This window comes from Ochotona princeps, chromosome 29 (assembly GCF_030435755.1).
Source record: "Ochotona princeps isolate mOchPri1 chromosome 29, mOchPri1.hap1, whole genome shotgun sequence".
In the NCBI taxonomy this organism is placed as follows: domain Eukaryota; kingdom Metazoa; phylum Chordata; class Mammalia; order Lagomorpha; family Ochotonidae; genus Ochotona; species Ochotona princeps.
Window position 1 is genome coordinate 13,221,353 of NC_080860.1, and position 25,653 is coordinate 13,247,005.

The following is a 25,653-nucleotide window of genomic DNA, read 5'->3' on the forward strand; positions in this document are numbered from 1 at the left end:
GCACCCCCCAGTAAGCCGCAAGGCAGCCAGAAGGAGCCTGACTGGGAGAAAGAGGGTGTTAGGCATCCTTGGCTTGAGCTGAGCCCTTCACGTGCCACCCCCCTGGACGTCGGTCACCATTTCTGTGTCACAGGACTCTGCCAGATGTGTCCGAGTGCGTGCCCGAGTGAAGGTGTATCCGTGTACATCTGTTGTCTCGCTCCTCCATCTTGATTCAAGGTGTCCATTAGGGAAGACAGTCGATGTGACAGTGGCTTTGCGTTCAGCTCCTTACCACCAGTGCCTTTTTGTCCCTGGAGTTGTCACATGTAGGGAGAAAGCCTGGGTTCACGCAGGGTAGGATGGCCTGATGCTCACCGAGTACCGCCCAGGGTTACTGAATTTATTCCATGTAGGGATAAAAAATAATGTTGATAAATATTTTGGCAGCTCTTGGCTGAGGTTCAAAATAGGCATGCGGTGTTAACATGCCATCTCTTTTGGTACCCTAGGACTCATTTTTGATGGAGAGGTTTGCTTCTCTTGACATTATTAGTGTCTTATTTTTGCACTCACTGCCTCCTTGTGAACATGACACATCCAACGTGGGTGCGCAGGGGGCGTTTCCGCATCACTTCTGTGCTCTGTAGCCATCTCCCAGCTCTCCTGGAGGGTGGAGGGGCAGGTGTGTGCACAGCTCTCCTGCTCTGTCCGTCTTCCCAAAGGTCATGCCTGACCATGGCTGCAGCCCGCCACAGCCTTCTGTTTCCACGGCCTTCCCGGCACAGCATGGGAATGCCACGTGGCATGGGGCGGCCTTGACCCCACTGCCTGGCAGGCCAACACCATCTCCTATTTTAAGCGGCTGCATCGGAGAGCAGCTGCGATCACACAGGGCCCGGCGAGCACCACGTGCACACTCAGAATGGAGATTATTGCCGCCGTAGGTTTTCTTTAACATCTTCTAAAATAGAAACCAAAATCTTTGGCTTTGTTCACAAAGAATAATGAAGACTACATTGGAAACAGATGTGCATCATCACGAATTTGCAACTTTGGAAGACCCAACTTGCTCAACACCACAGCACAGATAGAACCGAGCGGCTCCGGCCACCTTCTGCCATCATTGTTTCCCGAGTTGGGCAGGGAGCCGCTGTGTTTACAAAGTGGGGCTTGTAGCACGGCGGCTGAGGCGTTGGCCATGTTTCTGGCCCCACCAGCTCCAGTTCCAGCCTCCCCCTTCAGGCCTCCCTGTGATCTCATGAAAGGCGTGTTAAATTTAGCACAGAGCGTTTGTGTCAGAAGAGAGTGGGCCTTTTCTCTGCAAGGTTGGGGCATGTTGCTGTCCTCTGGCACTAGGTGCAGGCCAGGGCCTGGGGGTCAAGTGCAGGCAAGGACATGGCCTGCCAGAACACCACAGCTGGGATCATTTATAGGGAAAATAAGTTTTATTTCTCACAGTTCTAGAGACCGTGGTCGGGTGGGGGGAGTTCTCTGCTGGCATCTCGTGAGAGTCCCCCTTGCTGTGTGTGTCGGGGAGGGGAGAGGGCAGCAAAAGGGTGGGAGCAAGAGAACAAGGAGCCCCAAGGCGATCCTTGGGATAACTAACCCACGTCAGTAGCTCACCCATGTGGGTAAGGCCTGCTCCAGTAACTAACCCACAGAGATAACTAGCCCACTTCACTAGCTAACCCAGTGGGATAACTAAGCCATTCCAGTAGCTAACCCACGTGGGTAACTAGTGCACTCCCCAAGGTGATGGCTTGATGCAGTCACTTCTTCAGGCTCTCCCCCCCACCCCTTACTAGCACCAAGCAGTTCAGTCTCCCAACATGGTTTGGAGGGGACCCTCACACCATGGTGGAGGTCAGGGACTGGGTTCCTGTGGCTTTGCTCCTGTGAGTGGTGTCAGAAGGGCTCTACCATACACAAGGAACTCTCTGTTCGCGCTCACCCTCCCCTTACCGTTCTGGCAGTGGGGAACAGTGCAGGGTGGAGCAAGCCTTCTGCCTGCCTGCAGGTTAACACATCCGTGTCCCACGTGCTAGCCGGCTCCAGCGCCTGTTTCCAGCTGCAGTCCCTAGGAGTCAGCAGGGAGCGCTCGAGTGACTGTTCTGTTGACCACTAGCGAGGGACCTGGATGAAGTGCCCAGCTGCTTCTTCTCTACTGACCCCTTGCTGGCCTTTGGGGATGGAAGCAGTGGATGGGAACTTTGTGTGTCGATTTCTCCCCCCTCCCCTTCCCCCCCCCCCCAAAAAAAAAAGATTTTAAAAAATGGTAGGGTGTGGATGGGAGTGGTACAGTGTGTTAACACTGCTGCTTGTGGCATCCTGGATGAATACTGATTTTTGAGTTCTGGTTGCTCTGCTTGCAATCCAGCTCCCTGCCGGTGACCCTGGAAGATAGCCCAGGTGCTTGGGGCCCTGCCATCCACATGGGAGACCCAAATGAAGCTCTAGCCTCCTGGCTTTGGACTGGCCCAGCCATGGCCGTTTGTGGAGTGAGCCAGCGAATGGAAGTGACATCTCTCTCTCTCTCCCCTTCTCTCTCTCTCTCTCTCTCTCGCGCTCTCTCTCTCTCTCTCTCTCCCTCTTTCTCCTTCCCTCCCACCCTTCTCTCTTATCTTCTCTATCTTCTCTCTCCCCATTTTCTTTCTCTCTCTCCCTCTTCCCCTCTCCCTGTAATTATGTCATCTAAGTAAATCTTAAAATGATTGAGTGAAAAACAGCTAGGTATCAGGGAGACCTGAGGTCTTAATAAAATTTAATAAATGTTTATCTTCTTTTTTTCTTTGTGTCTTTAAACATAATATTTCTGGGTTTTATATGAAAGAGAATGCCACAAGTATGATGAGCTTTTTAGAATCATAGCTTCAGAAATTACAGAGCATTTTATTATCCTATTTGTGTTTGAAATGCAGTCATTGTACCTTTTTTCTCCTTGGAAACAAGATGGAGTTTTTTTTTCTAATTGAGATCTATTTTGAATATCAGCATATGCTTGTGACTTGGTATTAATTCACCTGTGGTTTTTTGTTGTCGTTGTTTGTTTCTTCCAATCAATGCTTTTAACAGTTGAGATGATTTGGGGCCTCACTGCACAATGGAGGAAAAGAAAGTGTGAGAGCGCCCCCTCCTGTGCAGAAGCGAGATGAGCGCTGGGAAGGCCACGAAGGCTGTTGAGATGCAGCCCTGTCCCCTGGGGCTCCAGGCATGGTTCCGCTGGCCACGAAACTTGGCCACCTTGGCCAGCTCTATGCATCAGTGCAGCGGGAAGCAAAATTTTAGCTCTTTTTAAGAATCCCATTGGTCTACCTGTTCAACATTCCGATCCACGTAATGGAGCTAACAGTATTTTATTTTTTATATAGCTTGTAAATAAATGTATAGGCTTCACCACTTTCTAAGAGCATGCTTCTGGCAAGAAAACTCAGTCATACCTCTCCCTCCTGTAATTCTGCCTTAGAAGGCCATAGGATCCTAATCTGCATCCCCTCACAGTGTGATTTGTGCGATTAAATTTCTTCAAAAGCCACCTCCTCCAGTTTTAAATATAACCCAGGCTTCCCGTGGGTTATCACGAAGACACTTGTCTTATCACCTGAGTCATTCCACGTGATGACTCAGTTAGGCACCTGCTCTCTCTCTCTCTCACCAGCGTCTTGGCCATTCACATGAATGTTGATCTAGTTTGACCTTCTGTGGCGTGAGCCCCATCTCACAGAAAGAACATCCGTGGCAGTGGGTTGATGTCTGGCTCCAGCCAGGAAACAGTTGAGGCACTGTCGGGGACCCAGCATCTCTAGCTGTCACATCCGGGGCTCCCTAAAGAAATGTTACCTTGGGCCCAACACAGTAGCCTAGCAGCTAAAGTCCTCATCTTGAACGTGCCAGAATCCCATATGGACACCGGTTCTAATCCCTGTGGCCCCGCTTCCCATCCAACTCCCTGCTTGTGGCCTGGGAAAGTAGTAGAGGATGACCCAAAGCCTTGGGACCCTACATCCATGTGAGAGACCTGAAAGAAGCACCTGTCTTCGTATTGGCTCAGCTCCAGCTGCTGTGGCTGCTTGAGGAGTGAACCATTGGATGGAAGATCTTCCTCTCTGTCTCTCTTCTCTGTATATCTACCTTTCCAATAAAAATAAATGATTCTTTAAAAAAAGTGACTTCGTTTGGAAAAGTGGACATTGGTGCCCTGTGCCCACTTGTGAGGGTCAGGCAATTCTGAATCTTGGAAAGAACCCTCTTTGGTCACTGTTTTTTTTTTCCCCTCTGGAAATGATCAACAGTTGCAATTTGCGTGTTTATGTGGTTTTGAGTGAGCAGTGACATGGCCTGCTGCTCTTCCCAAGCACGAGCCAGGGGTGCGAGCCCAAGTGCACAGTGCCGTGTTGTAACAGGATGCCGTCTTGCTTTTGCAGTCACAGCCCTTTCAGACAGCACAAGACCAAAGATAAGCATGAGATCGACCGGATGACGCTCACCGTGGTAAGGGACAGTCCCTCCACCACCGCCCCTTCCCCCTCCAAGAGAAAAACCCATGTTCTCACTCGCATCGTACTCCTCCTGTTTTCCTTCCATCAATCCAAGAATTACTGTAGCGTTCAGTGTGTCAGGTAGCATGAAACACGATGGTGTGTATTTTGCTGTTTTGAAATCCTTAAGCGAAGATAGCAACACAAGAACAGCGAATGGGAGGAGTCGCCAGGGCCACAAACTGAGACTTGCTAGCACAACCAATGGGACAAAGAAACCCGAGCACAGAACTGAAGAAGCCATTCGCGGGGAGAGCTCGCAGGGATATGGCAGCACGCATGGCCCACGGAAGGGGCGAGAGGGGAAGGAGAGGAAAGGGGCGGGATCTTGGCCCCACCTTGGCCCCAGCCTGTGGGTTGCTTGGGAAACCCATCTCTGTTCCTCCGCCCCGCCTTCAGGACCCCTCTGCCTCGATGGGATGGGGATGTGGTGACAGCCTAGCCTGACTCCCTCCCCGCTGCCTCTCCCGCAGAATGTGGAGCTCCCGGACTCATTCTCCCCGGAGCTGCAGTCGCTCCTGGAAGGCCTGCTGCAGCGTGACGTGGGCAAGCGGCTGGGCTGCCGTGGAGGAGGGTAGGTAGGCCGTCACCCCGTGGATGGCGCCATGTCATCCCCGGCCCTTATGCATCTTCCATTTGGACCCGAGGGGAAAGATAATCATCCCGGGAGGGGATTGTGCAGACACAAGATCCTGTGCGATTTAGTATCAAGAATCGGTCGCTTTTTAAACCCTGTTAACAATCAACCTTGGAGATGCTATACTTGAATCCTGGTATTCTGTGGTCCTTTCGGCTAAGTGTCAGTGGTGATTGTAATGGCGGTGTTTTGATATAGTCTGATCAGGTTTGTACACATTTTCTCACACATACTCATGACTGAGCAACTGCTATCTTAATAGATGCCTTCTGCAGCGTCAGTGTTTTCCTGTCCCCCAAACTCCAAAGTCGTGGTCTTCCTGAAGGCTTATAGATGGGGTTCATGACACATCTCATTTTCCCCATATCCAGGTTTGCTTCCCACAGAAAGAACTTAACTGTGTTACATGTATGTATGTGCAGCATACATGTGTATGTGTGTCTTGTGTATTTTTAGCTGTGTGTTGTGCATGTGTGGCCTACATGTATGTCACACATGTGTGTTTAACTGTTACATGTGTGGTATTTATACGTATGCGTGCATGTCTTTGGAGTAGGCAGAGGTGTGTGTGTGTGTGTTGTACCTATATGCGCATGTGTACAGATTGCAAACCTATAAGATGAACACACATATGCCTCTGTTTGAGGGATCATCAAGAGCTTCATGGAAACATGGCCCAAGTGCTTGGGCCCCTGACCCCTGGAGGAGACCCAGGATAGGGCTCCAGGCTCCTGGCTTTAGTCTGTCCCAGCCCTTGGCTGCTGCAGCCATTTGGGCAATGAACCAGTGAATGGATGATCTCTCTTTTGCTCTTGCTCTGCGACTGCTTAAGTAAAATCAATCAATCAAATAAGTGAAAATCTCTTTTCATTCAGCTGTCCACCAAGTTTTTGATGGATCTTTGACATTAAAGAAAAAATGCCCTGGTAACCTCACTGCCGTGGTGTTTTTTCCCTTCATCTTTCTCTGGTGGAGGACTGCACCTTGCGGCTCCTGCAAGAAGCGAGAGCTCTTTCTGCTGGTGTTATTCTGTCCAGCACATGTGGAGGAGGTCTCCTGCCTCCCACTGTTTGGGGCCCCGGCATCCTTGGCCATACCGTGTCCTCCAGGAACTTCCAAACAGGGAGGGCTGTGAGAGGCAAATCTGTGGGCCATTACCTACCTGGAATATCTTCCTGCTGTCCTCACCCCTGACTGACCGTGGTTTGATGTAGAATTCTAGATTGGTAGTGATTTTGGCCTCCCCCCCCCCCCAAATCTTGGAAGGTACCTGCTTCCGAGTAAACATGCGGTGCTATAGACTCCTGTTGTTCTGTCATGTTAGCAATCATGATTTATAAGATGTTTGCTTAGTACGTTTCCTTAATACATAAATCTCCATCCAGTTTAACTCTTGCGTGAATTCTGTTCTTCATAGCTACAGAATTCTCCTATAAAAAGGATGCTGTGAACAGTTCATGGAACAGTTCATGGAACTGTTCAAGGCATAGTGTGTTTTAATTCTGTTTTTCTGTAAACTTTCTGGAGTCCCTGTGTATATACTAAACATATATATATTCATAGATGTCCATATGTGTGTGTATGTACACACATCCTACTTTTCCACTTTTAAGGTTCTACAGATAGTCATTTAATGTGTTTATAGGTGTGAATATGTGTGTATAGGGATGCTGTGGTTGTGTGTGTGTACGTTTGTGGTGGAAGAGTTCCCGAGTCACCTGAAACAGGAGGGAGCATCCTGAACGAACAGCCGCAGGGACCATGCCCCCAGGGACCACGTGTGGTGTCTCCGACCTCACCGCCTTCCTGGTGGAGCCTTTCCAAGAAGCGTCTTTTACTTTGTCGGAGAACTGGACCTCATTCCTGTGTGTCCCTGTTATGTCTGTGTAAATGTGCATCCGCTGGTTCTGACTCCATGTGTTGCAACCCCCCTCCAGGGCGCAGGAAGTGAAAGAACACAGCTTCTTCAGAGGCGTGGACTGGCAGCACGTGTACTTGCAGAAGGTACCCCCGTCCCACACCCCCGCCACACCCCATACTGGGGACCTCTGTCTCCACCTGCCTCCCCCCAAACTCCCCTGGATCCTCAGCTGCTCCCCACATGTTGCCATGGTGCTTGCTCCCTGGGGCACCTCTGCACCCTGATCTGACCCTTCAGCTGCCAATGGAGAATATTCAGGAAACAGGAGTGTCTGCACTGAACACATACAGATTGGACGGGGGGTGGAAGATTGTTCTTTTCTAGACAGTGCAGAATAGCAGCTACTTCTGTAACATTTGCGGTGTATTTAGGCATTGGAAGTGATCTAGAGGGTGTGGGTCGCTTACATGCCACTAGGCCATCTGCCCTAAGGAACTAGTTATCCCAGTGGGTTAGCTATGGGAGTTGGCCAGTTATTCCAGTGGCTTAGCTAGTTCCCCAAGTGGGTTAGTTATTGGAGTGGGCTAGTTACTCAGGTATGTTAGCTATTGAAGTGGGCTAGTTATCCTGAGAATGTTGGGCCTCCCTCCTTGTCATTCTCTCGCTACCACCCTTTTTGCCCCCTGCCACATCCCAGGCAGCAAGAGGACCCACACCAGATGCCAGCAGAGACCTCCCCCTGGTCTCTGGAACTGTGAGGAATAAACTTGCTTTCCCTATAAATTACCCCAACTGGTGTCTTTACCGGCACTTGACTGCCTTGTTCTTGCCTACATCTAGTGCAGAAGGACCCCGCCCCATCTGTTGCAGCATCTGGGGTGTGAACCGGCAGATAGAATGTATCTCTGTCTCTCTTCTTTACTATAAACAAACAAATAAATAGGCAAATAAATGTTGAGGGGAGGCATATAAAATCTTGAGACTGTGATATTTAAAATTTATTGAAAGGGTGGATGTTGTGGCACAGGGTGTTAAACTCCCACCTAGGACACCTGCATTCCGTATCAGAGTGCCTGGTTCAAGACCTGGCTACTCCGTGCTTCCAATCCAGCTGCCTGCTAATGTGCCTGGGAGGCAGTGGATGATGGCTCGTATGCTTGGGCCTCTGCACTCACGTGGGACACCAGGTGGAGTTCCTGGTTCCTGGCTTTTACAGGCATTTGGGGAAGTGTAACACTGAATGGAAGGTGTGTGTGTGTGTGTGTGTGTGTGTGTGTGTCTTCTCCCTCTTCACTGAAGGCTCCTTAATGATGCCCCTTGCCTGCTCCTTCCGTGGCCTTGTGAGCTGCGCTGGACCCTCAGCGTCCCCTTGCTCAGCACATCTCTCTTTGGCTCTTCCAGTACCCACCGCCCCTGATCCCTCCCCGGGGAGAAGTCAACGCCGCCGACGCCTTTGACATCGGCTCCTTTGACGAAGAGGACACCAAAGGCATCAAGGTACCAAGGGCAGGTCGAGCTGCCGTTGGATGTCGGTCGAACCCAGTGATTGTTTCGTGTGAATATCAGTTTGAAGAATGTATATATCTAAGTCAAGGATCTGAAATCGTTGGGAACCACCAGAGCTCTCCCTAGCCTCATCCTTATACCTTGGGTGAGCTTCCCCATGGTCCAGGTTGGGTTTTGGATTGGAACATTTGTGATTGAAGCCCAGCTGGTGCATCATCGAAGCAGGAAACCAAGCAAGCACGTGGCATGGAGCACACACTGCCTGCTGCCTAGGAGTCCAGCGTCTTGTCGCTTCTGAGTGTTTAGGTCTGCCTGTGTGAGGATGCAGACAGCAAGAAGGATCACTGAGAGCTTGTTAGGCAAAGGTGAAATAAATTACTGTGGTTTTTTTTTCATAATCCCCTGCATTTTCAAACTTCATCATCATTTTCCTGAGTAGAGACAAGACTTCATTACCAATGACTTATCAGAGTACCTGGGTTCAGGTTCAATCCCTGGCTCTGTTTCTAATACCATCTTCCTGCTGCTTTGCACTGTGGAAGGTAGCTAGTGATGGATCAAGTAGTTGGGTCCCAGAATCCTCACTGCAAACCTGGATTGAATGCAGGGCTCTTGGCTTCAGTCCGGTCCAGCCCTAGCTATTGCAGGACATTTGGGGAATGAAGCAGCGGATGGGAGATAGCTCTCATTCTCTCTGCTTTTCAAGTAAGGAAGAAGTTAAAATCACATAGAAAACACACACACACACACATCCCTACACACACCTATCAGGTGTGGTTATCAGAGTGACAATAAAATGCCAGGGGAGGCCTGGCAGGAGCTGTACCTAGAGCCATACAGAGCCTGCACTGAAGTGGCCTCAGGATAACGTGGTTGGTAATCAACTATAGGGGACTGACAGGATTGCTGGCGAGGGGAGCAGCATTCAAGAACGGTGCACAGAGGCCAAGTGCATCGGGGAGCTGGGGACAGGTGGTACTGGGCCAGCGCTGCTGGTCTGGAGAGGAGCGGCTGAGTCATAGACCATTAGGATACTCACATGGAACCCACACTCCTCAGGTGGCAAATGCCCAGGACCAACGCCACCCCCAGAGAGCTGTTCCCAAAGTCTGGAGCAGCAGCTCTCACAGGACACAGCCTAACGTGTAGCATCCACTGCAGCCCCTCTTCGTGTGGTCCAAACCGTCCAGGCACGTCAGGCATTGTGCTTACACACGTGATCCTACTGTTTAAACTTGGACAGGTTGGAAAGTTCATGCCCCAAATAGAACAGCCACCCTGGCTTTCCTAACTTCTCCAATTGCCTGTGCCTTTGTAATCAGTTCTAAAACCTTGGGGATCTCTTCTGTGCTTCATAAAATGTCCTCACCATGACTGACGATTTACATGGTTGTCAGAGTCTGTTAGTCCTTTAAGGAAAACCCTTGTCTGTGTGAGCTTTGATTGGCACAGTGTAATGAGGCCACTGTAGGAGATCAGGCAACGGGAGGTGGAGGAGCTGTGATGTGGGCCTGAGTGACTCACGACCATGACAGCATGCCACTCAGCGATGGTGTGTGGTCATCTAAGGCTGCCAAGTCCCTCGGCTGCGCTGCCGTTTGAGTCTGTTTGTTTGCTAAGGATGCTCAACCCCAAATATCTTTGCTTTTTCAAAACAATAAGCTGCTTGATTGTGACCAAGAACTCTACAAGAACTTCCCCCTGGTCATCTCTGAACGCTGGCAGCAGGAAGTGGCGGAAACAGTGTATGAAGCGGTGAACGCGGACACGGATAAGCTCGAGGCCAGGAAGAGAGCCAAAAACAAACAGCTGGGCCATGAAGAAGGTAAAACAATTCCTGCGTCTCAATCCCTTCCCAATGCAGTGTGTTTTCAGGATCCCCAGGACAGCTGAAAAAAATATATTTGGGTCCCGGAGAATCTTCTAGAAGAGTAAGCGATGGCACCTGTTGTTTGAGCTTAAAGCTTAGGGCAGTGTGCCCCATCGCCACATCACACAAGTGAAAGTATGCAGAGATGGCATTGTTCCATGAGAGGTGGCACTGTCTGCTTACCTGGGAGTGTTTGAGGGTGGCTTGGAAGCCTTCTCCTTGAGAAGTGGTTCCTGCTGGGCTAGGAATAGAGCCAGCCAAGTGTGTGAGCTCTGCGTGCACATGGGGTGTTGGGCTAGTGTAAGGCCGTTGCTACCATCTTGAGAGTCTGAAGAATTTTCTAACAAGGAAACCTGCATTTTCATTGTGCACTGGACCCTATGGAGTATGCAGTAGGTTGTGTTGAGGACCTTTCAGGCTGAAGCCAGGAGCTAGAAACTCCATCCGGGTCTCCCAGGTGTGTGACGGGTCCAAGACACTTGGGCCATCTTTTGTAGGTTCTCCAAAGCTTTAGCAGATCAGAAGTAAAGCAGCTGAGACCCAAACTGGTACTTATAAGGGATGCCAACGTTGCAGGTGGCAGTTTAACCTCAAAGGGCTGTCCTGTACCCATCCAAAGCTCTAGTTCTCTTTAAATTAATCAAGGGCACTGTTGGGGATTCCAAAGCAGGAGCCATAATGTCAGATGTTAAATATACCAGCTGTCTTAGATTCACTAAATGTTTTCTGCTGTTTTATCTGAACATTGCTTGAGTCTTGGATAAACTAACTGCAGTTGATGATGTTAATATAGCATTTCATTATGAGAGAGAGAGAGAGAAAGAGAGAGAGAGAGAATGCAGCCACTGGTTCACTGCCCAACAGGCCACAATGGCCTGGGCGAGGCCAGATCAAAGCCAGGAGCTTCATCTGGGTCTCCCATGTGGATGCAGGGGCCCAAGCACTTGGGTCATCTGCTGCTGCTCTCCCAGGAGCATTAGTAAGGAGCAGGATTGAAAACAAGGTTCTCTTTTTAAATAAGAATAATCTTCTAAATATATGGTATATGTTAGCATATAGTAATATATAATAAGTACTCTTTCAGGTACATGTATAATATATATATATATATATACAGAGAGAGAAAGAGATGCTCACACGACAGCCAGGGCTGAGCCAGGTTGAAGCCAAGAAACTAGAATGCCAGTCTGGTCTCCCCTGAGGGTGGCTGGGCCTCAGGGCCTCAGGCCATCATCTGTTACCTTCACTGGCACATCATCATCCAAAAGCTGAATCAGAAGCAGAGCAGGTGGGACTCGAAGTGGTCCTCTGAAGTGTCTGCACATGATAGATCCTAGCTGGGATGTCCTATCAGTGGTCGTTTGCTCAGAGGAGGACACAGACAAAGTGGACCCAGAGAAACACACATGCCTTTATGAGCTTGTGTCTTTTTGATGGAGCTATCCTTGGTTAGCATGTCTGACGAGTAAATGTATTTTTCTTCATATGTTAGTGAATAATCTGTGCTTAGCTAGATCCTGGTTGCTGATTTAAAAGGTCTGCTTTGCAGAAAAATATGGTGGAAACTTAGATCCTTAAGAAACGTCAGTTATAATATTTGTGCTGAACATTGACTTTGGAAACGCATGCGTCTGTTTTGTGAAAGTGCTGACTCCACAAAGCCCACTTGTCATCACTAACCTTCCCCGGCCCCCTTCCCAGTCCATCTTCCTCCTGTTTGTCTCACGTGGCACAGCGTGGATTGCGCGTGCAGGTGTCCTGACATTGTTGTGAGGTTATGATCTCCTGAGGGTGGAGGCTTTTGTCACCATCATTTGATGCCAAATCCGAGAGCCTTAGAACCCGCCCCATGCCTGAGCCCTCATGGAATAGTTGTTGAAGGAATGAATGAGTGAGTGAGTGGTATGATTCTAGCAAAATTGCCAAGACTTTTGGTGAAGCCTGTAACACGAGCCCTCCCTGGGGGTGGGCATTCACTATTTGGTGCGATGATTAAGTGCAGCCTGGGACACCACCGCCTCATATCAGAGGGCCTGGTGTGGGTCCTGGCGCTGCTCCTCATCCCAGCGTCCTGCTTCTTGCTACTGCACAGTCTGCGAGGCAGCAGGTGATGGCTTAGGTCCTGCGGTCCCTGTCACCCGGGTGGGGGACCCAGATTGGGGTTTGAAATGTTTCACGTCCTGTCAGTTGTCAACAATGTGGGACTGAACCAGCAGGTGGAAGACCGTTGTCTCTCTCTTTGTCTCTTCTTCTTTCTCTGTAACTCTGGTTTTCAAATAATAATTTTTTAAGAAGTTTTTTTTATTGGAAAGATTTACACAGAGGAGGAGAGACAGAGAGAAAGACCTTCCGTCTATCGATTCAATCCCCAAGCAGCCTCAACATCTGGAGCTGTGCTGATCAAAGCCAGGAGCCAGGAGCCTCTTTTGGATCTCCCATGTGGGTGCAGGGTCCCAAGGCCTTGGGCCATCCTGGACTGCTTTCCCAGGCCACACGCAGGGAGCTGGAAGAGAAATGGGGCCGCCCGGATTAGAACTGGCGCCCAAGTGTGATCCCAGCATGTGCAAAGCGAGGACTTTAGCCACTAGGCTACCACGCCAGGCCCTTCAAATAATAATTTTAAAAAATTAAAAATAATAATAAAGAAGAGACAGGATCCCAGTTCCGTGTCAGGCAGAAGTGTTTGAGGACTGGCTTGGATCCAAAGATCGCCAATACTCATTATCCATACAAAGAGCCAGGAGTGCAGGGACAGGGTCTTGCCCGGTGACAGTTAGGAAGGAGCAGCCTGGGTTCATGAGAACATCGGGAGATCTTGCTTAGTACATGAGGCAAGAGCGAGGGCACCGGCCTCACCTCCCCCAGCCGTTAGATTCGCAGTTCACATGGTGCCGAGGCCGAGCGAGCACATTCTGTCCCGTGTCACGGCCGCCTTCCTTTTTCTGAGAGTGAGGTAGTGAGGACACTGAGTTTCCCGGGTTTGCTCACCCTTCTCTTTCTGGCCTGCTCATCATCCCTTTCTGGCCCGCAGATTATGCCCTGGGGCGAGACTGCATCATGCACGGGTACATGCTGAAGCTGGGGAACCCGTTTCTGACGCAGTGGCAGCGGCGCTATTTTTACCTCTTCCCGAATCGGCTCGAGTGGAGAGGGGAGGGCGAGTCACGGGTGAGTCACGGCCCCTCTTCCGTGGGTTCTCTGTCATGTGGCCTGTCCACGTTAGCCAACCTGCTTCTTCAAATGTCCTTCTGCGCCTATGTACATGTTTTCACTTGGGACACTCGAGATAGCCCTGCTCACACCTGGACTTGTAAACTTGCAAGTGCAGGCCACATCTGGAGGAACTCGGTAGCCCCTAAGAACAGAGCCTGCCTTCCAGGGGGAGTCGGGGTGGCGTGGCCTGAAGAGGCCGGGGGAACAGTCGATAGGTCACAGGGGAGAAACACTGGGCTCCGGGGTCACCACAGATCCACCACCCTGCATCTCCGCGGTTTGGAGCATATGGTACTAACTCCGAGCCTCAGTATGCTCATCTGAGAAATGGGATACATAGAAATGATAACCACCACTATGATTGCTGCGTGTTTATCTGTTTGATTGTATTTGTGTGTGTGTTAAGTAGCAACCTCAATCTGCTTAGTCATCTTTAGGGGATCATTTTATAAAGCGAAAACCAGGGGGCCTAGCGGGTGGGAGGCTGGCCCCCAGTGACACAGTCGGTCAGATGAGGGGTGAGAGAGGTCCCCTGTGTCACAGAGGTCATTCACATCCGACAGTTCCCCTATGACAGAGCATGAAAATTAGTGGGCTCTGGCATTAGGCACTGGATTTGATTGGATTTTCTGATGTCTGTGCTGTTTCTCATGAAGGGCTACAATAGCACATTAACCACACCAACTGCATTGGGCCTTCAAAGTAGTTTTTTAAAAATTGATGCACAGCTGGGACTTGTGCTCTCATTGGTAAGACCTCTTTGGGGCCCTGAAGGATCATTGCTGGTGCTGGCTCCCCAAGCTCAGACCATTTCTGAACAGTGAGTGAACCCCGGGCATGTTTCCCATTTATGGTCCTATCTAGTGGCATGCCACTGTCATGCGTGCTGAAGGGAAATTGTTTCACCTTTCAGAAGGTTTGAACGCTTTAAAAACAGGTGCAAACAGAATTTCTGTTTAACAACAGGTGCCATGAATGACCGTGGTTTTCAGCATCCTTATGCTTAGCATACTCTGTGGGAAGTTGCATAGTATGTTGCATAGTATGTGAGCAGGTTCGTAAGGAAGGAAGGAATGGTGGTGTTTTCCTTTTAGGATTCCTAGAGTAAACAAACAAACAACAAAAATCAAACAACCACTAAATGGTAAGGAGTTCATGACATCACACCAGTGTTCGCCCGAAGCACTCATGCTGTAGCCTCCATGTGACACTGTTGTAAGATGTCACCTGGGTGTATGCCGCCATGTTGGTTGGCATTATCAGAACGCCACCGGCTTCCAGGCTAACTTGGCCAGGCATGTCGTGGGTTGTTGCCTTAGACTCAAGGCATGCCTTCATTCCCTGCAGCCAGCAGGTCTGCCCTTGTTCTTCCAAGACTAGATGGATATACTGAAATATGAGTGTTTGGGACAAAAAGTTGGGAGCCCTGACCACTCCCTAGAGGAGTCTGTACCAAGGGAGCAGTGTGGCCTGTTGGCCTCACACGGAGACATCACTCTCTCTCCACGGTTTCCTTGGAGGTAACTGGAGTTTGAGTTTCTGCCCACCTTCCTTTGCAGCCATTTCTCTTCGCTTCTAGAATTAACCTCTACCAGAGAGAACCACCAGTTCCTCTGAGCATGCTCTAAGCTGATAGTCTGTGGTGTTGTCACTTTTTAACTTAAGAAATCATGAGAGGACAGCAAGTAATTTTTTGTGTGTTTTTTTCCTTTATTCTTATTTTTTATGGTTAGCAAAGTTTGCTGACAATGGAACAGATTTTGTCTGTGGAAGAAACGCAGATTAAAGATAAAAAATGCATCTTATTCCGGATAAAAGGAGGAAAACAATTTGTCTTGCAATGTGAGGTGAGTGTGCAACGATTTTCTGCTTAGGTGGAAGAACCACTCTGAGAGTATACATACTGAGCAGGGGTGGCTGCCTGGTTATAGGACATTTCCTCCCTCTGTGAGTGGTGTGTGTGTGTGTTTTCCAAATGGGAGTTTTGGAAGCCAAAGAAGCAGTAGCGACCAAAACACCTACTGAAAATAGCTTTGTTCCTCTATTACCCACATGCTGAGTCCTTTCATTTGTTCAGACCCCTCCAGCTGTGGGAGAAATCCAAGGTCATTCCCTGAGTGAGTGGGGAGACAGCAGCAACTGTGAGGTTTAGCCTACCCCTGTGTGGCAGGCGAAATGGGGGTGCTCACGTTGGGTGTCATCCCTTCTCCCCACCCCCGCCCGCCCCTTCACAGCCTCCGCGAGGCCCCGAGGCAGTCGCAGCAGCTGGGGTGGGGGGCAGCTTGGGGAGGACCTGTCACAGCTTCCCCTTTTTGTCTTCCCATCCAGAGTGACCCAGAGTTTGTGCAGTGGAAGAAGGAATTGACCGAGACCTTCACAGAGGCCCAGCGGCTCCTGCGCCGGGCCCCCAAGTTCCTTAACAAACCCCGCTCTGGTGTCGTCGAGCTGTCCAAGCCACCCCTGTGTCACAGAAACAGCAATGGCCTCTGACGCCCAGGAGCAGCAGGGTCCTCGAGGAGTCCGCCCCGGGGGTCTCGGACCCTCGGCACAGAGCCTGTGGGAGAAATCAAGGATCCGAGCTCAGCACACCAACCGACCGAGCGAGCGCAGGGGGTCTCGCTCCTTCTCTCTCTCTCTCTCTCTCTCTCTCTCTCTCTGGCTGGTGAAGGTCCCAGGCACCGTGATGCTCCCAGTAGGAGTTGGGACCACTGCCCAGTGGGGGTCACCCTCCCCCACCTGCCGGATACCATCTGTCCGTGCTTAGAACTGCTGATGGAATGGGAAGTTCTGCTTCTTGGCTGCACACTGATTGTGGTCCCTACAAGGCCTAGAACTTGAAGAGACTCCTGCTTATTACTTAAACATGTTTAGGTCTGATATCAAATGTGTCGCGGAGACTTTGCAGGATGGAGTTGAGGCACCTTCAGTGTTGGGTCGCAGGCCTCCTGAAGCATCGCCATTATCCTTTGGGTGGACAGCACCGATCGCGGAGCTTGTGTGTCCCAGCTCCTGGCTCTAGGACGGTGGGCGCGCAGCAGCGTGCGGCCTCGCATGCCCCACTCAGAGCTTAACATTTTCTTGTCCAGGCTCCAAAGCTGACAAGGTGGCATTCAAGGCCTCACATGGCCTACCCAGCCTCCCAGCCTCTGTCTCAGGGGGTTCCCTGTCCCCCCCCAGCAGTGATGGGATCATGTTCTCCAAGCACATGGGATCTGCAGTGAGGAACCCAGGGCCCTCATCCGTCAGTGACTGGAAAGATTTGCAGCAACTCCCACGGAGCAACAGTGGAGTCTGGGATTTCAGGGTCCAACAGCGAGTTTTGAGACCCTTCCAGCCCAACGTGCCTGAACAAACAGCACTTCCCTGTGTCCAGCTGCTCATGGCCGCACGTCTTGTGTCACAACAAGTGTTGTCACAGGCATGCGGTCCTGGCTCCTCCTGTTCAGCCATAAGGGATGTGCAAGAGAAGACACAAAATTGCTCGGTTTTACCCGTTTGCATAATTTATGAATGCCGGAGAGTGGATGAGCGGATGTGTTGGCCACAGGCTGGGTCTCTGCCTCGCCACCACTGTCAGCCTCTCCTGCTTGGAGGGAGGCTTTCCCACGCACTGCGTGGTTCTACTGTAGTGATGACATCACAGGGCCCAGACTGCTTGACCCATCCCAGCTGTGCCCGCCCCCATGCCCTCACTGATACCGCCAAGTAGATGCTGAGTTGTAAAAAAACAAAAAACAACCAACCAACCAACCAACCAGAACGGCCAACTCCCCCATGTTGACAGACTCAAAAAATAATAACAACAATTTCTAAAGTCCACACGTTTGTCCTGTTCTTGGCCTAGCTTTAGCATATGGCTCCCCGTGCAGTACCAACAACGCAAATTAGCCAGACTTTGGAATTGTTTGCAATGGTTTGCTGGTTCTGTCACTTTTGTTCTTTTTTTTTTTTTTCTGAGTATGTGCTCTGCACGCATTGGGGGGAGTTAAATACCCATTAACAAAGAATTGTGTCTTGACCGTTTGGAAGATAATTCACCAAAAGGATCTGCCGTTTTGTAAAGGAATCACTTGTTGGGTGGGGGGCGGGGAATATCTTGGGTTCACGATCCTTGTCAACTCTCAGCTAGAGTTTGAGTGAAACCCACACATTCTACACCGTGCCTCCTCCAGTGTGGGAGGCATGTGTGCAATTCACCTGCATTCTCGCCTGATTCAGAAAGGAAGCATGGGATATAGGTTTCATTCTTGAGAAAGAGAGAGAAAAAAAGCCACCCAGTGACCGAGAGGCAGCTGCTGTACCTAAGGAAGCAAGTGCCCTCGCAGCCATGGGTGGTGGCAGTCCCAAGCGGTGTGGTTCCCGTCTTGGCGGCAGGTTCACGGTGCACTCAGCACTGCTCGGCTGCTCCAACCTGGCCCGGGCATGGGCAGGGGCCGTGGCACCGGTAGGAGCTGGGCTCAGCTCCCCACCTCTGATGCCTCTGGCTACGCCCAAGTGTTTGGAAGGATTGCTACGGTCCCTCCATCTTGGCCATCAAGTTATGCTGATCCACAAGCTTTTTCACAAGTATTATCTCTCTGTCCTTCCAATAAAATGAAAACAAATCCATTTTTTTTAATGTGAAAGAGGTGGGCATTGGACACAGCCATTAAGACATGCCTTGCTTGGGATACCCCCTTCCTGTTTCGAAGTACCTGGATTTGAACCCGACTCTGCTTCTGATCCTATGTGCTGCAAATGAGCACCCAGGAAGACAGGAGGGATGGCTTGGCTAGTGGGGTTTCTGCCTTGCGCAGGGGAGACTCAGGCTGAGTCCCCAGCTTCCCACATCAGCCTGGCCTGGCCTCCACTGCTGTGGACGTTTGGGCAGTGAACCAGAGGAGAGAAGCTCTGTGTGTTCTCTTCCTTTCAAATAAACTTAAAATTAAAAAAAAAAAACAAACTTAATTTTTTTTGTTTTTTTTTTTAAGAGTAGAACTTAAGACTATCCTCTTTTAAAATATATATATATATTTATGAAAAATATCCCAAAGAACTTTTTCTTTATTTTACTATTTATGTATTTTTATTGGAAAGACAGAATTATACAGAGAAGGAAAGACAGAGAGATCTTCCATCCAATGGTCCTCTTCCCCCAATGGTCGCAATGGTTGAAACTGAACCAATCAGAAGCCAGGAGTCAGGAACTTCTTCTGGGTCTCTCATGTGGGTGCAGGGTCCCAAGACGATGGACCATCCTCTTATGCTTTCCCAGGACCATAAGCAGAGAGCTTAGTGGGCTTGAACTGGCACCCTTCTGGGATGTGGGTGCCACAGGGCAGAGGATGAGCACACTGTACCACTGCAACCTCCTCTCCTCCTACCCCGAGGAACCTTTTGCCTCAAACTTACAAGGGTGCTTCTAAAAGTTCATGGATAAAAAGGGACTTAAAAGATTTATTTTGTTTAAGAAAAAAGTATTTAAATCCTTGCACTGATTTTCCATGATACCCAGTTTTCATGAACTTTCTGAAGACCTGCGGCATGCTCCGAGGAAGTTTTTAGCTTTGCAATGTTGATGATTTACATGAGTCCATGCAGCTCTTGGGGGTCGCGAGTGCCTGGTGAAACTTAGGAGTCACTGGTTGCACTGGGGTCTGGTGAGATGCCCTGGAGAAAGCAGAATTCTATAGGACATGGTCCCAGGAGTGTCCTTGTGCCCGGGTGCATCCTGCAGGGTCTGCACCTGTGCCCACCTGGCCAGAGGAGGAGCCATTTGGGCTGCAGGTGATGGCACACCTGACCTGTTCCAGGTGTTCCGATCCCTTGCTTACATGGGACCCTTAAAGAGGACCAAGTCCCACCAGCATCACTTATGTAAATTCCTCTGAGTGGGATGTTATGCCATTGTTAAGGAAAATAATCTAGGTGGAGGTTATTTTTATAAAAGTATATTCTAATAAGACTTGATTTCTAACTCAATCAAGAAAAAAGCCTACAAATAATAGATACCTTAAGCTGCTGTGTAACTTATAGGAGATAAAAGCTTCTTGAGTCAGAGATTGTTATTTTTAACTCCAGAAAAACATTTTCTTTGGTGCATGTCGTTAAAATCTGTCATTTTTCCTTCTGTTTCATGTGTGTGATTTGTCAGCAAAGCTTCAAGAAAGTGGCTTATTGTTTCACCAGGAATCAAAAGTACCATGATTGGTCCAACCCCATTCACATTCTCTATAAAAGGACAGGGCTAAGAGTGGGCATATGTGGACAGCAGCTGGGCTGCCACTTGGGATGCCCACATGCCATATCCAAATGTCAGTTCTGGCTTCTTTCTGATCTGGTGTCCTGTGACTGCATGTGGCAGCCCAGGGCGCTGGGTTGCTGCCCTCCCATGGCGTCAGTACCGCAGACCTGGATTGAATGCCAGGCACCTGACTTGAGCCTGGCCTGGCTCTGGCTCTTGTAGACATTTGCAGGGTTCTAAAGCTGCAGATGAAAGATGGCTCTCTGTCTGTCTCCCCCATCTCCTCCTCCCTCTTTTCCTCATTCCTGCTCTTCCTCTGTCTCTTCCTTTCAAGTCAACAACAATAAAATAAATAATTTTTAAAAGGCTAGAAAGAAGGGGGTCCAACATTGAACAAGGTACACCAAACAAAGAAAGCTGTCAGCTTGGCAGAGCCGTCAATGTACTCTGTCGATCAACAGGATGTTGCCGTGTTTTTGTTTCTGACATATGCCAAGTGGACACTTGAAACAACTCATCCATGGCCTCAGTGGCCACTGGAAAACCTTGCTTACCAACTGACAACGGGATTTAGTTAGATGAAGACAACAGTGTGCGGGGCTTTTTTTTCAGATTATTATTTTGTTTAAGCATTTTGCTGAAGAGTTAGTCCTGGGGCCAATTCAACACATTTGGTATCCTTGATTTCTTCTTCCCCACCCCCTGCCCCAATGAATGTTTCAAAACTATGACACGTCGAGGAGTAAAGAAACCTCTCAAATATTGATCTCTTTGACAAGATGTAATTCTGCAGTAAAGTATTAGAGTGCACTGGCGTAAGATAAAACTTGCTTGGTATGATTTTTATCCTCCATTTCTTCCCCCTCAGTTGGGTTCTGGAAACCATTTCTGTGTCATTCTAAGGTGACTGAAGAGTTCACTCCTCCCCACCCTGGCTTGAAGGATTAACCAGTCTGTGTAAGGGGTGAGGTGGGCAGAATGGGCGTGGTAAAGAAAAGTAGGTAGGGATGGGGCAAAGGAAGAAAGGAATTCATTTGCTGGGAAAATTTTCTTTAGGCCCCAGAGCACCCAAGGAGGGGGATGGGTTGAAGTTCATGGATTTTTCCATTCCTATCAGAGGTGGCTTTCCTTGTGCATGGGTTGAACATCCATGATCTTCAAACCCTAGAATGCTCTGAAAGTAGAAACTCCAGAGAGCTAGCACCCACACAGTGATGCCACAAGTTCAAGAGTTCACCCCTGAGCTGTGCAAAGCCATGGAGAAAACCCAGACACAGTAACACTGTTGACTTAAGGCACCATCCATGTGTGTGACACATGTAGGAAACCTCCCATGAATTCATCCTGTCAGGCATATGCAAGTATCCTGAAAAGTGAAACACTTCTGGATCTGTGTGTACACTGGGGTCAGGCATCCTCAGCTGTCGCACCAGCCACCTCAGGGTTGATGACTTACTCGTGCTGTCTGTGGAGCTACCGAGCTTAGGCAGACCCCACGGCGTTCACGCCGTGTGTGTGTTCTCAGCACACTGCAGGGAGAACATAGCAGAGGCCGCTGTCTGGGTACCTCCCTGCCCTGGTGTGTGTGCCCTGCAGACCTGGGAGGTGGGGGAGCAGCAAGGGAGGGCGTCCCTAAAGGCATTTCCCCTTTGCTCAGCAGTAGACACAGTTGTGATTCTGTTGTAGCTCCAGGAAAGCTGCCAGCATTACAGGCTCCACATCATGACTAGGGCCCTTGCTGCTGCTTCCGTGGGCTCTAGGAGTTTCCGAGGCTCCCAAATCTGTTTCGCTGAAGATCTAGTAGGAATTTTCCTTCCCACGGAAGGTTTGCTTAGATATTGAATTAATCACTCCACATTATGGATGTTTGTACCCATGTCACATGAAAAAAAAACTTGTTAAAATGACAGTGATGCAAAGCTGAAAGCCAGTATTACACCTGATGGTCTCCTTGAGTCATTGCAAATGTCAAGGTTTTCTGGGTCCTCAGAGACTGAGAGGGCCATTCAAGGCCTTCCCAAGTGGCCATGTTCTTGACCTGGCCGTGTTGATGTAGACTGACAGCTGCCGAGTTCCATCTTTTAAATAAAATTTATTTGCAAAAAAAAAAAAAAAATCTAGAACGCGGGTTAGGCATGTATGCATTTTATCAAAATTCTTATAGGAATTTTTAGAGTTAAATCACTCAAATTCTTAGTGCTGGCACGCTTCAGTATCTAAGATTCTCAAAGTCATTTCTGAAAACATTTACAAATTGTGTCCTAAATATCACATGTCTTAGATGTAAGCGTAGAGAATGGAGGAGTTTCTCACTGTATGTTTCTGTTACAAAGGACTTAAAATCCAATTTGTTCCTTAGTTGATTGATTATATTGCTTGATGTGTGAATCATGTGTGGTTTATAAGCTAAACACTGGCCTTTTAAAAATTTCTTTTGTTAAATTGTACTTTTTTCTATGTTTTCTGTAATGATAACGGATTTGGCTTTTTCTGGATAACTTAAGGATGGCTGAACTACTTATAAATGTGAAACGAGAGTTCTCTATTTTAGCACAAAAAGCTTTTCTATTATTTATTGGTTTCCTGTTTGGTTTCCTGAATACCTCTCCCAGGGTTCCTCCTCCTTTTTCATTTGTACAGTGTGTTATTTAAGTCTTCTCTGTTGTTCATCCAATAAAATGGAGGTAATGCGGACAGCCATGTAGGCAGGCCTCTGCTCCCTGCTGCGTACCATTCTCCGGCCACAATGTTGCAGCTTTAGTCCGCTCTGTGTATTTTCCTGTCCCCCCTCACAGCAGACTTACTGCAAAATCTTGTTCCATCTACCCGTTCAGAAGGTCACTTGCCTATTGAGCAGTATCCCCAAATGCTGTATCCTGTTCTGGCTGCATCCCTGGAGGGTCACCATGAAGTAGTAGGGTGTACTGCTCTCCATTTGTTTTTAAAGAGGAGTATTACTTAGGGGTCTTTGGATAGGGGGTTTTTCTGTCCATGTAGTCAGTCATCCTTTTGGACTGGACGTGTGACTCTCGACCTGCGTTTCTTACGTACACTGACCGTGCCATTTGCTCACCCACAATCAGTCTTGCCACTGCCTCGGAGGTTTGATTGACAAGCTTCTCTTATGCACCTGCACACGTTGAGAAGTGTCCTTCACTCCTAGATGCTCTCAAGGCGAATGCCCTTCCCCTTTTATGACTTAAAAACATGGCTTGGGAAACAGGCTCACCAACGCCCAGCCCTCACATCTGATACACACATTTGGGGGTGGGGAGGGGAGTCTTGTTTTGCGACAGACCCTGGATGAAGTTCTTCCCAATATTTATTAATGTCTTACTTGTTTGAAAGAGGGAGAGGGGGAAAATTATCTTTCATCTGTTAGTTAGCTGCTCAAATGCCTGCAATAGCTGATGCTGGGCCAGGCTGGAGCCAGTAGCCAGAAGCCAGGAGCTTCATCTGTTGTGGAACAGGACAAAGAACAGACACGCCTTCCTCACTTGGGGCTATCTTTTTTCCCCCCCTCTGGCTGAAATTATTCCAGCACCAATATGGTAAGATTTCATTATATTCTCAGTAAAGGCATCCCTTCAAGAAATCAGTTTATTTTCTTTCGTGTATTGCTGTCCACAGCAGTCAGCTATATGTTGTAAATCTAGATACTGTACCTGGAAAATGGTCACTTCTTTTCTCTCTGTGTATTTATTGTGCCAGTGAGGGCTTACAACCTCCTCTCATTATCAGCTTCCTAGTGCACGTTTTGAAATAGCATCCCACCGGGGGAGTCATGGCTCCGTGTCCTCAGTCACTCGTCCCGTATACGGGGCACGCCACTTTTCATCGCTGTCACCATCTTTTCCGGTTATTTTTGAAACAGATCTGCTGATTTTCCGTGTTGGTAAATTGTTTCTATAGATCTCAATAAAAAAAGACCTGCGCAAAGATGCCGACTTCTATGGGCTGTTTTTTTTTTTTTTTTTTTTTTCCCTCCCCCGGTTATAAACTTGAGTTCTCTGTATCCAAATGCTGGGCTACCAGCAGGTAACTGCTTTGCCTTTGCGGGGGAAGTTTACACAAAAGCTGAGTTTTAGAAAGAGGAAGGGGATGGCAGACAAGTGAGTGTTATCTGTAGATGTGGGAAACTGCCCCAAACACAGCCCTTTTCATACAAGGGTTTGACAACTGCTTGTGTCTTGCCTATAGCTCAGTGGAGTGTGCAAAGTCCAGCAGAGGGCGCAGTGTGATGGCTCAATTGCTAATCCTTCCGCCTGCAAGTGCTGGAATCCCATACAAGCCCTGGTTCATGTCCTGGCTGCTCTGCTCCACTTCTGATCCAGCTCCCTGCTTGTAGCCTGGAAAAGCAGTGGCGGATCATCCAAAACCTTGGGACACTGCACCTGCATGGGAGCCTGGAAGAAGCTCCTGGCTCCTGACCTTGGATCATCTCAGCTCTGGCCGTTGCGGCTGTTTGAGAACTGAACCAGTGGATGGGAGATCTTTGTCTTCTCTCTGTAAATCTACCTTTCCAATTAAAAATTATGTTTTTATATAAATATGTGTATATGTATATGTATCTATACTAGCGAATAGGAAGCTGCAAATGACTGATGCTCACTCCAGGAAAACCTCGAGTGATTAACTATTTTTTCTTTGTTGTTGTTTTGTTTGTGTTTTAAAACTTGTGCATGTTCAGTCCTGTAGCCTGAGGATTCCATCCCTGGCTGTGTGGACTCACGTGCCAGGAGATGCTTCCATGAACATTGCTGTAGTGCCGGGAGCACCAGACAGTAGACGAAGCACCTTTACAAGTCCCCAGCTTGGCGTGGCAATTACGATTTGCTTGCTGGAGTCATTATTGCCTGGGTTCGATTCTGGCGTTTTACTGTCTTGGGCAAGTGAGTGTGTCATTCTTCACTTTGCTTAGCAACAAAATGGGGCTATGGGAGCCACAACCTTGCTTATATCTGGTTGGGACCACGCATGTGCTCAGTGTGTGCCACCGCCCCCATTCGTAGCCTGTTGGCATGCATGGATTTCTTTTTTTTTTTTTTTAAAGATTTATTTTATTTTTATTACAAAGTCAGATATACTGAGAGGAGGAGAGATAGAGAGGAAGTGGAGCTGCCGGGATCAGAACCAGCGGCCATATGGAATCAAGGCGAGGACCTTAGCCACTAGGCCATGCTGCCAAGCCCCATGGATTTCTTTTTAAGGAGCCTTAGCATTCACACACACACACACACACACACACACACACACGCTGGGACTTCCCTCCTAGAGGCCTGAAGCAGGAAGCAGCAGTCCTGTCTTCCCCAGCCAATCCCTGCGACCTCAGATTAGAGGCAAAGGTGTACAGCCTGCGCCCTGGGGACAGAGATGACAGCCGGGAATGTGCTTGCGTCCAGAGCTGTCCCCTCCCTTGCTCCCTGCCACCAAATATGTCCATGCTCCCTGCCCGCCCGGTCAATGGCCACCCCATGGCTGCCGTCTCCTGGCCAGACCTGGAGCTCACAGGCTAATTTTAGCCATGACTTGTCGACTCAGCTGCTGCTGTCACGCTGGCCGGGAGGAGCAGGCAGGGACGGGATGTGTGTGAGTGTGCTGGGTGGGCACTGTTGACAGTTCTCCCACTGCCCCTGCCTCTCCCAGGCTTGCTGAGGGGGTGCTGCTCACTGCTACCTGGGGTGACCTGCTGGGCAGCACCAGGGATCTCTGGGACCCGTGGCCGAAAAAAGGTACAGTCAGGGCTGGGTGTTCACAAGTGGGGATTTTCTGGAATGTGCTTCTGGGGGCTGCGGGGCAGGCGTCTGCCCTTCGTTCTATTTTGGG

General features: G+C 49.2%; 1 protein-coding gene across 2 annotated transcripts in view; it reads left to right on the forward strand.

The window, feature by feature from the left end:
- GRK3 (G protein-coupled receptor kinase 3) overlaps positions 1-16,245 on the forward strand; it is a 112,607-nt gene extending 96,362 nt beyond the window's left edge. The window contains exons 14-21 of one of the 2 annotated variants that reach the window (XM_058656734.1): positions 4,404-4,470; positions 4,991-5,091; positions 7,092-7,158; positions 8,417-8,512; positions 10,184-10,346; positions 13,423-13,559; positions 15,338-15,451; positions 15,933-16,245. In XM_058656734.1, coding sequence (XP_058512717.1) covers positions 4,404-4,470; positions 4,991-5,091; positions 7,092-7,158; positions 8,417-8,512; positions 10,184-10,346; positions 13,423-13,559; positions 15,338-15,451; positions 15,933-16,094 — 907 coding nt within the window. In that variant the 3' untranslated portion in view covers positions 16,095-16,245. The remainder of the gene's footprint in view (positions 1-4,403; positions 4,471-4,990; positions 5,092-7,091; positions 7,159-8,416; positions 8,513-10,183; positions 10,347-13,422; positions 13,560-15,337; positions 15,452-15,932) is intronic. The other variant, XR_009244387.1, reaches the window with a different exon arrangement.
- Positions 16,246-25,653: the final 9,408 nt, after the last annotated feature.